A 14,334-nucleotide genomic window follows, 5' to 3' on the forward strand; every position below is an offset into this window, starting at 1 on the left:
TCATTGAAAAAAGAAACGAATTTAACCTGCCCACTTTTCTCTATATATTGACTACGAAAAGGTGTATGATAACTTGAACAGAAATCTACTCTGGAAAATATTACAAGATGATAAAATATCTCCTCAATTAATTAAAGCAATAAAAAGTCTATATAGAGAAACAAAAATTTGCATCAAATTTGCAGAGGGAACATTATCAAACCCTATAACTATAAATAAAGGAGTAAGGCTTATCCCCAATCCTATTCAACATTTATATAAACAGAATCTTAAAAGAATGGAAAACAACTGTCAAAGATGGAATTAAACTAACAAATAATATACAGTTAAATACAGTACTTTATGCAGATGATCAAGTTCTAATTTCAAATTCAGAAGATAAACTCCAAATTGCAACTAACTATATAAATGAAATATCAAAAAAAATTTAAATGAAAATCTCTAAAACAAAAGCTATGGTAAGGTGTGAAACACCATTCCATTCGAAAAGTCAAAATTATGCTCAACAATAAAATAATAGAACAAGTTACAGAATTCAAATACTTAGGAAATATAATCTTGCAATACAATACTGATTCACAATTGGAAGCAAGACTACAAATTTATAATAGAATGAATGGCATAATTAAAAGAAATTTTGGAAAACAAATGACTGAAGAAACTCAATTAAGATTTCATAATATGACCTCTAAAGCATCTCTCAAATTTGGAAGTAAAACTTGAATTCTAAAACAAAGAAACAGACAAAGATTGGAAGCAGCACAAATGAAGTTTTTAAGACCTCTCCTGGAACTCACTAGATTAGATAAAAAGAAATAAGAGAACAATTAGATACAAAAAAAAAAAAAAAACACATCATACAAGAAATAGAAGAATATCAGCAAAATTGGCTACACCACTGAATAACAATAGGATTCCTAAACTGCCACCAGAATATAAACCTACAGGAAGAAGAGACCGTGGACATCCAAGATTACGTTAGAAAGATCAACTTCATCTGCACAGCAGGAACAGGACATAAAAAGCCTATACCTAAATTGCTCAGATGACGACAACGAGTATGATGTGTGTTGTTGTCATTTGAGGTTTTGGCCTCCTGTGATAAGTCTTCAAACTCCATAGAGGCCTAGAAGTAATACACATACTAATTTGTTATTTCTGGTTGCAGTACAAAAAACGCTTAAGTCTGTATCAGGTAGAAGTTCCTGAATTAAGTGAACACAGTATGGATGAAACTTTAATTGCTTGGTGGCTTTGCAAGTACTGATATATGACATACCTGTATGTGCAGAGAGTTTTCAAAGACTCTTTGAAGGTGAATATTGCAACACAGTGTATCCTGGTCACTTTAGCCTCCATGATCTTCCATGCTGCTGTTTGTCTGCACTGATCCAGTTTTCCAAAAGTGTCTTGATTAATCTCATAATTGTTGAATTTTGAGGAACAACAGAGTAGGAATACTTGTGATGAAACTATTCCACAACATTCATGTAAGAATGACAGGCAAAATAACATTTCAAAATAACTTGTTGCTCCTGGGAAAGTATCATTTCACTTTCCTCATAAACAAAACTACTCAATGAACACCCAATACCAAATTAAAATCACCCATAATAATCATTCTTTTCCTATTTCTTGGTTAATTTGTTTATACATTTCGTGGTCACTACCTTCCACATTACCAGGTCTATAGCAACATCTAGGTATTTCATTCTCTTCACCTCCATTGTCACTTCACTTCACCACTGCCCAGTGGCATAGCTAGAGATTTTGCTGCCTGGGGAGGTCCCTGAGTTTGCTGCCCCTCTCAATACACACTAAAAATACTACAAAAAGTCAAAATGACGTTTAGGGAAATAAATTAAAACACCGTGTTTATTTTTGAAGTAAAACTTTAATTCCAACATTCTAAAATGTTATTTTTCTTGCTTTTCTGTTAGCAAAATCATCGATGACATTGGCGAAGTCTATTTCATAGTAATGTAGGTAATTCTTAATCAATTTTAATTTAGTAAAAACTCCTCTCACAACTAGCAACAGTTACAGCTGTTGAGGAAAATTCGCAGTAGTATTACAATATTTGGAACTGTGTTCTTGAGACTGTATTTTAGAATTAACTGCAAAAGTTCAAAAAGGTTCAAACAAAGTGCTGCCTGGGGCATACCGCCCTGCCCTGCCCCGCCCTCCACATCAACATCTTCCACCTCCCTTTTTTTTTTTTTTTTTTTTTTTTTTTTTTCTGTTCTTCATGAAAACATCATATTCTTCCTTCTCTATTTCTGTCAGGATGTTGTCCTCATCCAGCCACATCTCACTTATTCCAACAAATTTGGATGAACAAATTAAATCAGTGCAACAATTTTGTTTCCCTTGTTTCTGATAATTGTGTCACTTCTATACAAACATAACCAATAATTTCTGCATCTATGCAAAACTTCACTTTACTACTTATTAGATGTTATTTCTCTGTGCCTTCTTTGATCTGTTCCTCCCTCTCATTACTCATTCCAGAACCTCTTCAGTCCCAACAGTTTCCACTACATCCCAGGCTATTCCATTCCTTTCTTGTTTAGTTTCACATTCAGGTCCTCTGTAGGCATTGACCTTTCTCACACCATGTAGTCTTGTCTACTCTGACTCCACCCATTTCCCTCTCTGTCTTGATCCTTGTTGTATCATTCTCTATGCTCATGCTACCCATTTCTCCATTTTTAACCACTACTTCAATCCCTCACTCTTCTGCTCTTTCACATTACTTCTTCAGATCCATTTTCTGCACTCATCGCTTTCCCTTCCAGCAGCATTGCTTCCATATGACTCACACCAAGACCATTCAAATGCATCTGTTCATTCTTCTAAACTCAATCCACACATTTACAAACTGTATTCTTTTCTCTTCACATATTTCTGCTAACATATAATTCATAATTCTTGTTCTCCACCTCAACTCATCTTTTCAGCAATCTCCTTATATCCAGTCTTAAATTCTCCTTGTTTCCAATCCAGTCATTTGCATCTACTACCACCAACTCTTTTGCTCACTTACGCCTCTTATCCAATGCCTTAATCACTCTACTTGTTCTACTTCCTAGAAAACAAATCTTGTGTATCCTCTCATTCACCACACCTCTAAAAATCAAATTTCAGTATATTGAATTATGTTAAAAATTCAAAATCATATATCTCTTTATAAACAATAAATAATTAATTATTTAAACACTATTAAGTTTAAGAACAATAAACTAAATATTCATCTTATGAATGACTACCTCCAATTGTGAGAAACTGATGTGGAATTATAATAAATTTAGTTTAATCCTTTATCCAAGTGTGTGCAAACAAAGTTTGCGCCTGAAAGTATCTTCAGGATTGGGGTAAAGTGGTACAACACCAGGCAACTCCTTGCAAAGGTGGAGCAAGATACCAACACTCCTATCTCAGTATCTCCCATAATGCAAAACACATCTCCTTGCAGATATGTATAATGTTATGCATTAAGGGAAGGGCCACTACCCAGACTAGTTTCGACCTTTATTGAGGTCTCTTCAGTGGGAGCCGGGCCCAAGTGGAGATACCAAGGCAGAAACATTAGCAAGGTCATCTCCTCCTAGAGGCTGCCAAATGGTGTGCCACCTTTTTATTAAATTACTCTGGATTTAGAGAAAGATGTTGAAAGTTTATTTTTCACTTGGTCAGACTATAATAAATTTAGTTTAATCCTTTATCCAAGTGTGTGCAAACAAAGTTTGCGCCTGAAAGTATCTTTAGGACTGGGGTAAAGTGGTACACCGGGCAACTCCTTGCAAAGGATAGGAGTGTTGGTAGCTTGCTCCACCTTTGCAAGGAGTTGCCTGGTGTTGTACCACTTTACCCCAGTCCTGAAGATACTTTCAGGTGCAAACTTTGTTTGCACACACTTGGATAAAGGATTAAACTAAATTTATTATAGTCTGACCAAGTGAAAAATAAACTTTCAACATGATATGGAATTAATTGACCTTTTCAAATATGAACTAATAACAAATAATACATGCTAAATTATAGATAATCCTCACCATCATACCAACATCATTTGACCTTTTAACTAGCTGTTCTTTGAAATATACTGCAAATGTCACTTTTCTTAGGAATTTATTTGGGTATCTGTGATGCCATTTGGATGAAAAGACGTGTGTTCAAATCCTGTCTAAGATGTATAGAACCCTTTATGAGGGTGCTCTCTCACTCACACACACACACACAAATAATTGACACAATATGCTGTCCTTGTAGCCTCAGTTTCATCAACTGTTGTAAAAGTATTTTAAAGGTAGCAGCATTTTAATTGCCTTTAAGAGACTATATCAATGCATTTCTTCTCTGTCACTCTTCCTCTCTGTGCCATCTGTTCTCAGCTGTTATTTTCTAGAATTCTTCCATTGCCAGTCAACATGCACCTTTGTTTAGAGATAAATAACTTCTTATAACTTTATTAACATATTACTATTTTTAAATTTTCTTCTGCCTTGTCTAAAATCTGCTCCATGCCACAAAGAATACTTTTGGTCTCATTTTGTTAGGATGTAAACAATGGTAAGAGCTAATTTACGTCACATACACTCTTAATCACTTATATTAATTCTTGGCCACTTTCATATTATCAGTTCTTAACTAGCTGTTCTTTCAAATGTACTGCAAATGTCACTTTTCTTAGGAATTTATTTGGGTATCTGTGATGCCAAACAGCATCACAGATACTCAAACAGTAATACATAATACAATATATGTAACAATAAAATACATTTTATAAATAATTTAAATAATATGTATTTTACTTGAATAAATGTTCAAGAAATATATGTGGCCACATCTAGATTACTGGACAAAGATTTGGTCACCTGAGTTTCTTGGGGAATGAGGAAGTCTTGGAGAGGATCTGAGTGACCAGGATGGTGAGTGGTGTATAAAAAGTTTCCTGTGAGACTAGACTCAGGGTTTATATGTGCAGATGTTGGCAGAAAAGTGGGGAGGGAAAGGGATATGATAGAAACACATGCTACTAAAAGGGTTTTATAAGACTGATGCAGTAGAAATTTTTCAGTGTATGATGAGGAGGAAGAGGTAAAAACAGGGCCATGTTTGGAAATAGCGTATGCTTAGGAGGTGTGTTGGGAATAGATTTTACACTTGGAGAGGGATGGGCTGCCAGTGTCTGTCATGAGTGGCATGAGAAAATAGGGTTATTGTGTGAACCAAGTTCATATGTGCCTCTGCTGATACATCTTCAGACTCCATGGAGATACCTATTCGATGATGATAATAATTCCGATGGCATCAGCTACTCAAAACATGTAGTGTTATACTCTTAATGAAAGGAAAAGTTAAAACCTTTACCTTCATTCAGATTTAACAAGGTTTATCAATTCTGGAGCCAGTACCAATATATCAAGAGAAAAATAATCAATTGTAAATTATCAGTTACATTAATATTTAAGAAAATTTTACCTAATGCATTATGTTGAAATTAAGTGTTTTGTGAAGTCTAAACTATGTGTAATATGTAAGTGCTATTACAGTGTTGAAGGCAAAGGACAATCCAATTATAAAGCAATGGCCTGAAGTCATACACGTGCACCTAATAGAACGTGCACATGGATGTCCTCCGAATAGAACGCTAGGGGTGAGATTGGCACTAGGTTTTCATAGGAGTGACGCGCTGGAAGAAATCAGGATGACATAGGCAAGAAACATTGGGCGCATATTTTAAGACGTTGTGGCACCAGCTTGTGGCTTTTTTTTTCTTGTTCCCTGTACTGGAGTCATCAGCAGAGAGGTCCATCATGAGGTCATCATGGCTAGCGGCAGTGTCCATGGGGAGTTCTAGGCTATGGAATGACCTGACACGGTAAAGTTTCAGATCAAGCCGGAGATCGCAGACGCATGCCCAGCCGACTGATGAGCGAGCGGGGAGCCAGAATTGTTTCCCCCATCAGTGATGTGTTATGCCCGATTTCAACTGATGTGTATAAAATTCGAAGTAAATCTGGAAGGTTAATCTGGAAATTGAAAGTGCTGTAGGGATATGCATGAAGGCCTAGTGCGTCCCCAACTACTAGTAATGTAGACTCTTGTTTGTTATGTAAAAATTGTGTAGGGGACATTAATTTAGATATATGTAAATCTTCAACTCAGGACTGAGCCCTCATTGAAAGAACTTTAAGAGTTATGCTGATGAAACTTAGGAACTCTATATTTTAATTGAAATAATAGTGAGAAGATAATTGTGAATAATTGAATTATAGAAAGTATAGTCTTTAATGGTGTCTTACATAGATGAGAGTTAGAATTTTTTGGAAAGAATGATTTGAAATTATTATCTAATACGTTACAGGAGATTTAGCAATCATAAGTGAAACTACTCTCTTCCCAATATTATAAAAATTAATTTTTTGTCAGTACAATTTGATTATAACATGTATTATGTCTATTCAGTATATTAAATGTTAATTTCTTTTGAATTGAATATGAAGACTTACCTGATTTCCATTTTACTGAACCATTCATAAAAGTTCGAACCTAAGTGGGAGATAAGATTGACAAACATAAATTAAGGGGCTACGACTGCGAGATAAATCCTAACAGTGAGATTGTTTAAGAATTACGAGACTGTGTTTGGTTCCATGAATAAATATTCATCAAGTGCATTTTAGGGTGGCGCAGTATAAATATAAATTTTCTCTAAAATTAAGAAGGAACCAATACCTGAAATGAAACAAAGGAATTGGTGCCAATTAACGACATTTCCTTTGTCTTCATAGCCCACGTGCACATCTTGTAAAATTGCTTATCGGCCTAGATTGAAAGTTGAGACATGACTCGCTGATGTTAGCTTAAGAAATTACTAAAAGGGAAAGTCAGAGAAGAAGATATATATATATATATGAATACAAGTATCAAAAGTAAAATAATAAGTAGAAAGAAAAGACTTAATTTAACGGTAGCTTATAGAACACATAACTGATAACATATCAATCAGCAATATTTGCATGATAGATACCATTCATTCTGAGTCTTAGTTCCTAAAAGAAGTTAAAAATATCAACTTATGTGATTCATATTTGTTAAATTAGGGACACAAAACACACGTGTTGAAAAGATTATTTTACTGATTAATAATAAAATAATAACTTTATGTTTCGACCCCTGTATTGAGGTCATCTTCAGAAGGATACATTCACAAGTATAAGAACAAGCTACATGCTGTTGCACTCTATACAAGTAAATTACATCTACGTTGTTAACTAATCTTTTTTCTTAGCCTGCTCTCTAGTGGGAAAAAATAAATAAAATAAAAAAATAAAAAATAAATAAATAAAAATAAAATAAAAAAATTAATAAATAAAAATAAAATAAAATAAAAACTACAATAAACTCTGCTAAAGTCCTCACATACTAGGATTCTTCTGGAATTATACAGTTATATTACGATTATCTTCTGGATTTGTACAGTACAGGTTGCTATTAAATGTTCAAAAAAAAAAACACTTCACTAGGTCTTGTATTGAGATTTTTCTTCGTGGTTGCTATGAAGGTTGTAGATGGGTCCTCCACATTCTTGGAATTGTCAGACCATCATTTTTATTCAGATTCGGATCATGTTTGAGCATTTCACATGCTTCCTTGAATTTCCGCTCGAACCAGGTGTAGGGACTTGGTACCTTTCCAGTCAATTCTGTGGTATGTTTGGAGTGCATGGTCGGAAAGGCCGGTTTTTCCAGAATGGAGGTATTTTATGTGATGTTTGTGTTCATCCTTTCTGATTGGGATGGTTCGCCCTGTTTCCCCTATGTGTGGTATGTTACATGTGTAGTCTATTTTGTAAAACCCCTGGGTGGGCTAAGTGTGGCAGGGGATCCTTGGAAGAACTGATGTGAGACCTAGTGAAGTGTTTTTTTTTTTTTTTGAACATTCAATAGCAACCTGTACTGTACAAATCCAGAAGATAATCATAATATAACTGTATAATTCCAGAAGAATCCTAGTACGTGAGGACTTTAGCAGAGTTTATTGTAGTTTTTATTTTATTTTATTTTTATTTATTAATTTTTTTATTTTATTTTATTTTTATTTATTTATTTATTTATTTATTTTTTTATTTTATTTATTTTTTCCCACTAGAGGGTAGGCTAAGAAAAAAGATTAGTTAACAACGTAGATGTAATTTACTTGTATAGAGTGCAACAGCATGTAGCTTGTTCTTATACTTGTGAATGTATCCTTCTGAAGATGACCTCAATACAGGGGTCTAAACGTAAAGTTATTATTTTATTATTAATCAGTAAAATAATCTTTTCAACACGTGTGTTTTGTGTCCCTAATTTAACAAATATGAATGCTGATCACCGTGTAACCTTAAAAGAAAGAAGTTATGTGATTGTTTTTGATTTTTACATTTTAAGTATTAAAGTCTGATTCTCTGCAGATGTACTGTAATTTTGTTATATAAGAATGAATCAGAAGTAATAGTTCGACAAGATCTGATTATGTTTGTTTGAAATGCTGAATTTTTAGCATGTGTTATTTTATCTACAGATACCAGTGGACTCAAAGAACCTGAAAAAGTTCGTGGTTGCCAGAAACAGGTTTTGGAGGCGTTACAGGTATATACCACCTCCCACTATCCCCATCATCCCAGTAAATTTGGTGAGTTATTGCTTAGGCTACCAGAACTTGAACGAGCATGTCAAGTTGGCAAGGAATCTTTGGCATGCAAGCAAAGAATAGGTGAGGGAGAAGCACCAAGCTTTAATCTGTTGATGGAGCTACTTCGTGGTGATCACTAGTATTTTTCTGCTAAATTTTTTTATTTACACTTTTTTTTGTAATGCTTGTTGTTATTGTTATTGCCAATTTTTATATTAACATGTTTATGATGTGTTTTTTTGACCAAAGGTCAGTTAATGATGGAGCAAAAAAAAAAAAATACACTGTTATAAAGAATTGATTTTTAGTGTCACTATTAGCCTGGTGCTATATTAGTGTGGAATATGGGCTGGGTTTATTTTTTTGTTCCCATGTGCCATTTGTAGATACTATAATCATGGTGCTGCCATATATTATTTTTGTTGACCATCAAAGATGCAGCTTTGTTTTCAGTTTTATATTTTTTTCATAATTATTGACTGATTTATGAAAGCAGCAATTCTTTTTTTTTATATACATTTTTATGTTATTTTTTTTACATATGAACATGCCTAAAGAATTAAGCAATGGCTATGTCATGAAGCTTATTTACCATGCTACTGTTTCCCATTTCATTGAGTTTGCTCAGCTGCCAAATTGGTTTTGCTGAGGAAAGAGATTTTTGCAATAAAACTCAGATGCTCTTTGGTAGCATGATGTTGATAGTTTCACAAAGATTGAATCACAGATCAGAGTTATTGGGGTGATACTTGGTCATGCATGCACAAATGATGAACAGATGTTTTTTTTAAATCTAAGAAAGTGGTTGGCCTGCAAATAAATCCATATATAATGCTGAAGCAACATAAACAAATATAAATATCTAGTAATTTTGAAAATTTAGCATTTATATTTAAAACAAATATTTACTTCATAACAATGCAATATACTATACATTTTTAGTAAATTTTCCGAATGTAATTTTTAAGGGAACAAGTTTTATTTGTGCTGACATCATCTCTGTTCTCATTTTTTGCATGTTATTAATCCAAAAACAAGTACAATATTTTCATACATGGAAAACAAAATATTGCATTGAAATAAATCCGATTTGGTAATACTACATGAGAAACAGGATAATGCAAATTAAAAATTTACTGCTTTTTCTTTTCAAAAATGTATTTTTTAGAAATTTTTTTGACAAAGTAGTTTTAAGTAAGCATCCCACTTGAAGTAATTTCTTACTTCAACTGGGATGATGAATTACCAGACGATGATATATATATATATGTATCATCTTCTGGTAATACATAAATATGAATTTAAAACTTTTTTTTTTACAACAGCTATTGTTATGCAATACTTTAATGATGTGTGGAGAAATGCAAGAAAAAAAAAATTCCCAATCCCTTTAGTCTAAAATTAAGGATTGTATCAAAAAAAAAAAAAAAGTCTTAGATATTTCACAGATGCAAGAATAATGTTTTTAATAAGAATACTAAAGTATATATGCATTAGCTTAACAATAAATAAGGTAAGATTTTCATTATCTGCTTAGTTATAAGTAAGATATTAAAAGAATTGTTCTTTTTTGAGACTTATGATTATTCATTTCCTCTTTACATAAACATACTGAAGTCTGCGTGTAACAGACTGATTAACTGGCAGTATTACTAAAGCAATGTATAATAATAATCACATAGGTATAATGAAGTCTAAGCAATATACTGTATGTTCATGCATTATAAGTTGCTTCTTTCCTGAGAATTATTTTAAGCCATTATCTAATGATTTCTATATAATTACATATGTTTCTTGAATCAGAAGTTAAGATACTGAGGATTAAGAATTTAGTCCTTCTAGAGATTCTTGAAAATGAGTTTAAAAATAAGTTAAGAGGTGAAATGCTGAAAATAAAAGAACTTCTTTTATGACCATCTCTTGACTGGATGCATATTCTTATAACTGTAGATAGTGATTATAATTGGTTTTGTTCACTCAGTGTATATTGAAAATGGGAAATGTGCTCATGATGCAATGAGAAAGACTTCCATGCTTTCTAGGATTTGGGGGAAACATGACATGGTCTCTTTACACTGTGATGTGTATAACTACAAAATTAAACATGCGTGCTGCATGTTGCATTAATAGATTCAAGTCATCCCCCCATTAGTACTCTAGAAAAGTAGTGTGTTAAAACATTTTTTCTCAGAGAAGCAGAATACAGTTCCCATTTTATTGAACTAACATAGCAATCTTTATCTATAGTTATTGGATACAGCCACTTTAGAAATTGAAATTATAAAAGAAGTACTTTTGATCAGTCTTCTGCTCAAACTTCTTTTTTTCTCTTTTTATGATGCTGCCAGAAGGATTAATTCTTATGAGTTTGATGTTAAAAAAAAAAAAAAGTCTGCTTTTAACAGTTTCTTTCAACAGGTTTTATTTATCTTTTATTCTTCTCCCCTAAATATATAAAATATTTGTTATTAATAAAAAAATGCATCTTTAAATATTAACAAATGATAACTTAACACAATATAAAATATAGCTACACTTTAGTATTCATATTTCAAATCTGAAGGAATATGCAAAATAACTTATATATATATAGAGAGAGAGAGAGAGAGAGAATTTTTTTTTTCCCTTTGCTTTCATCATTAAATGATAAATATAGTGTTTTATGTGATAACACACAGAAGTTTGGTTTACTATAAATATATTTGCAAAAAATTTAATTTTAGCAACACTAAATAAGAATTAGTAGTACTCATATGGTCTCTTGTTGTTAGTGACCTATGAAATAACTCACTATTTTCTTCCATTTCTCCACATAGAAAAGGATTAATAATGGAGCTTATATTTTCAGATTTCATATAATTTGTGTATGTAAGATTTTTCTTTTTTTTTTTTTGTTTAGCATATTTTGTGAAGAATGTGTTTTAAATATCTTGGGGATATTTTGTCACATTTCTGCAAAGAGTAAAGCAACCCTCAGTTTGTTCACACATGTGAATTTTAAAACAAGAGGGAAAGCTTTTTTTTTTCTGTGTGTGTGTGTGTGTGTGTGGTATGTTTACACATATGTATGATACAAAATGTAATTCCAGTGTTAATGCTATCTACTGTAGAAACAATGCCACCTATATAATACTCTTGTTTTTTCTGATTTTTTTTTTTTTTTTTTATTATTATGAGAAGTAAGAGCTCTCAGTTTTTTAGTTTTTTAAGAGATGGTCCCATTAAAAAATACTGTTAAGTTGTATTTCAAATCATGAATGCATTTGAAATACAACTTAAAATGTGAGCTTCTGTAAATGCAACCACAATGCATTTTAATTGTATACAGTATGCATAGCATGATTTCATTAATATAGAAATTTGTCTGGGCAAGGGAAATTTTTGATAATAGAAATTATAATCAAATGGAATAGCTTAAAGAGAATTGCTCAGAAACTGTATAATAAAATCCAATTCTTGCATTTTGCATTTACAGGGTGAGACATTTTGAAACCTCACATTGTCATAGAACTTGACATTAAATTTGTAAATTAAGAAAATGTCGAAAATTTAATTACTTAGATAAAACTGTCTGTGACTCACTTGAACTAAGACATAAATAGCACTCTGTCTTGCTCCCTTATAAAATAAGGGTTTATAATGTGAAACTCATATTGAGCAGCAGCAGTAAAATTTAAATTTGCTAAAGAACTTTCTTTTTTACTTTTTAATGAATAAAAAATCTTGGTGTACATATTATTATATACAGTGATATCTCAGTTATCTTGCCATGCTAAGAAATTTATTTGTTGGCTGGTTAGATGAATATATGGTTACAAAGTGCTGTGTCAGGAATCATTTGACATGCTAATCCATAAAGGACCAATAAATTGAGGTTCTGTTTATTGGAGAACTGGATAGATGGAGACTTAATATACATTGTATCTCACAGCACATAAAAACACATTAATGCAATTTTGTTTTTCAGCTGAAGAATTATTTTAAATTTTCTTTATTTCTAATTGTCACTATTAAACACTTCATTAAAATGTCATTACTGTCTTTTGTGGTACTTTGTTAAAGAAACTAAACTTCCCTGTGAATGGAAGATGATTTTTAATTACTATGCTTTGTGCCAATAACAAGTTCTTATCCCTGTGATGAGTGATCCATTAAATGGTGAAATCAAAGTATACATATTGTATAGCACTTTCATGTTACAATCATACATGTGTATATATTGTGATATAATGAAAATTTTCTATCAGATTCATTTATGTACATTATGCAGTTCATTGTTATACTTGAAAGTAAGAAGCACAATGCAATTTTAGTAAAATATTTTGTTAAACTCAAAGTTTGCTATTTCACATAAGGTGAAAAATGTTTGATCTTGTTTAAGGTGGATATTTGAAGGTGGATATGTGATTGCCTTCAGGTTATTGAAGAAAGCAATTAGCGATAAAAAAAAAAAAAAAAAAAAAGAAGAGGGAATAGGATGTTTTTTTTGGGGGGGGGAGAAATAGTAGCAGTAGATAAGGTGCTAATATGCAGCACGATCGTTTTAAGGTTTTTCCTGAGAAGAAATGGGAAAGTGTCTTGCCTTGCTTCAAGCACTGTTATACAGTGCTTGAAGAAAGAAAACCTGAATGTTGAAATAGTTAAACTAAATAACGTGTTTGTGTGTCACAGGGTGGGAAGTCTGTAATTGCTTTTACAGATTTATTGAGGGAGTTTTGTTCATTTCTTTCATCAGCAATATAACATCTAGTAGCTATTACAATTTTGTGAAAACTATTTTACTTATTATGAGATATTGAACAAGAACAAAATTTAATCAAAATATTGATTGCCTTTCATTGAATTCTACACGATTTTCATTTCATCGAATATAGTTTACAGATTTAATTAATCGATTTCCAGAATTATTTTAGTGGTATTATATGTACAGCATTTCCTGGGTCTTTAATATTGCTTTATTCCTTAATAAAAAGTGGATAAGGGGTATATCTCTTTTGGTTAGTAACATGTTGTTTTGATTTAATATGCTTTCCTGATGACAATCATAGTGAGAGAGACATAATAGTTTGCTAATGGATAACTGATACAATTTTCACCATTGAAAATTAGTAGAGTTTTTACTTTTTCTTATGGGGGGGGGGGGGATTTATCCTCTGTATCCTTTTTTTACTCTCTATTCATATATGTTGTTCAGAGAATCAAAAGTAAAACAAAACATATCTTAGATATACCTGAATAATTATTTATAATTATAAATGATTATAAATAATTATAATCATTTATAATTATTGTTTGCCATCTCCATAAAGTCCTATGGTCACATGAGAGACCCACACCAACCATTATTCACACAATGCCTACTATACCTCTCCATCCGATACAATGTAAATACATAGGAAAAATGTGTAGCCTTCTTCAAAGTGTTTCTGTACCATATTTCATTTCATGTAATGTTAATGAGATTAGAAACTACAGTAACACTAATCTAACTGCAACCATTTAGATGTGCATGCATTCTAGAAATACAGTTTAAGCTACTAATTATAGGGATGATAGTTTAAATCAAGTACAATTAATAAAAAAAATGTTGCTCTAAAACAAAAGCATTTTTCTTAATTTGATTATAAATCTAAATCTTAAAAATATTATATA

At 32.0% G+C, this 14,334-nt stretch overlaps 1 protein-coding gene across 1 annotated transcript in view; it reads left to right on the forward strand.

The window, feature by feature from the left end:
* Positions 1 to 8,822, forward strand: part of LOC150092380 (uncharacterized) — an 83,231-nt gene extending 74,409 nt beyond the window's left edge. Inside the window, exon 9 of the mRNA XM_090414855.1 lies at positions 8,572 to 8,822. Within this exon, the coding sequence (XP_090270981.1) occupies positions 8,572 to 8,822 (251 nt within the window). The remainder of the gene's footprint in view (positions 1 to 8,571) is intronic.
* The last annotated feature ends 5,512 nt before the right edge of the window (positions 8,823 to 14,334 follow it).

Source organism: Typopeltis vanoorti, chromosome 26 (genome assembly GCF_054136105.1).
Source record: "Typopeltis vanoorti isolate ZY-2024b chromosome 26, IOZ_Tvanoo_1.0, whole genome shotgun sequence".
NCBI classification, from domain to species: Eukaryota; Metazoa; Arthropoda; class Arachnida; order Uropygi; family Thelyphonidae; genus Typopeltis; species Typopeltis vanoorti.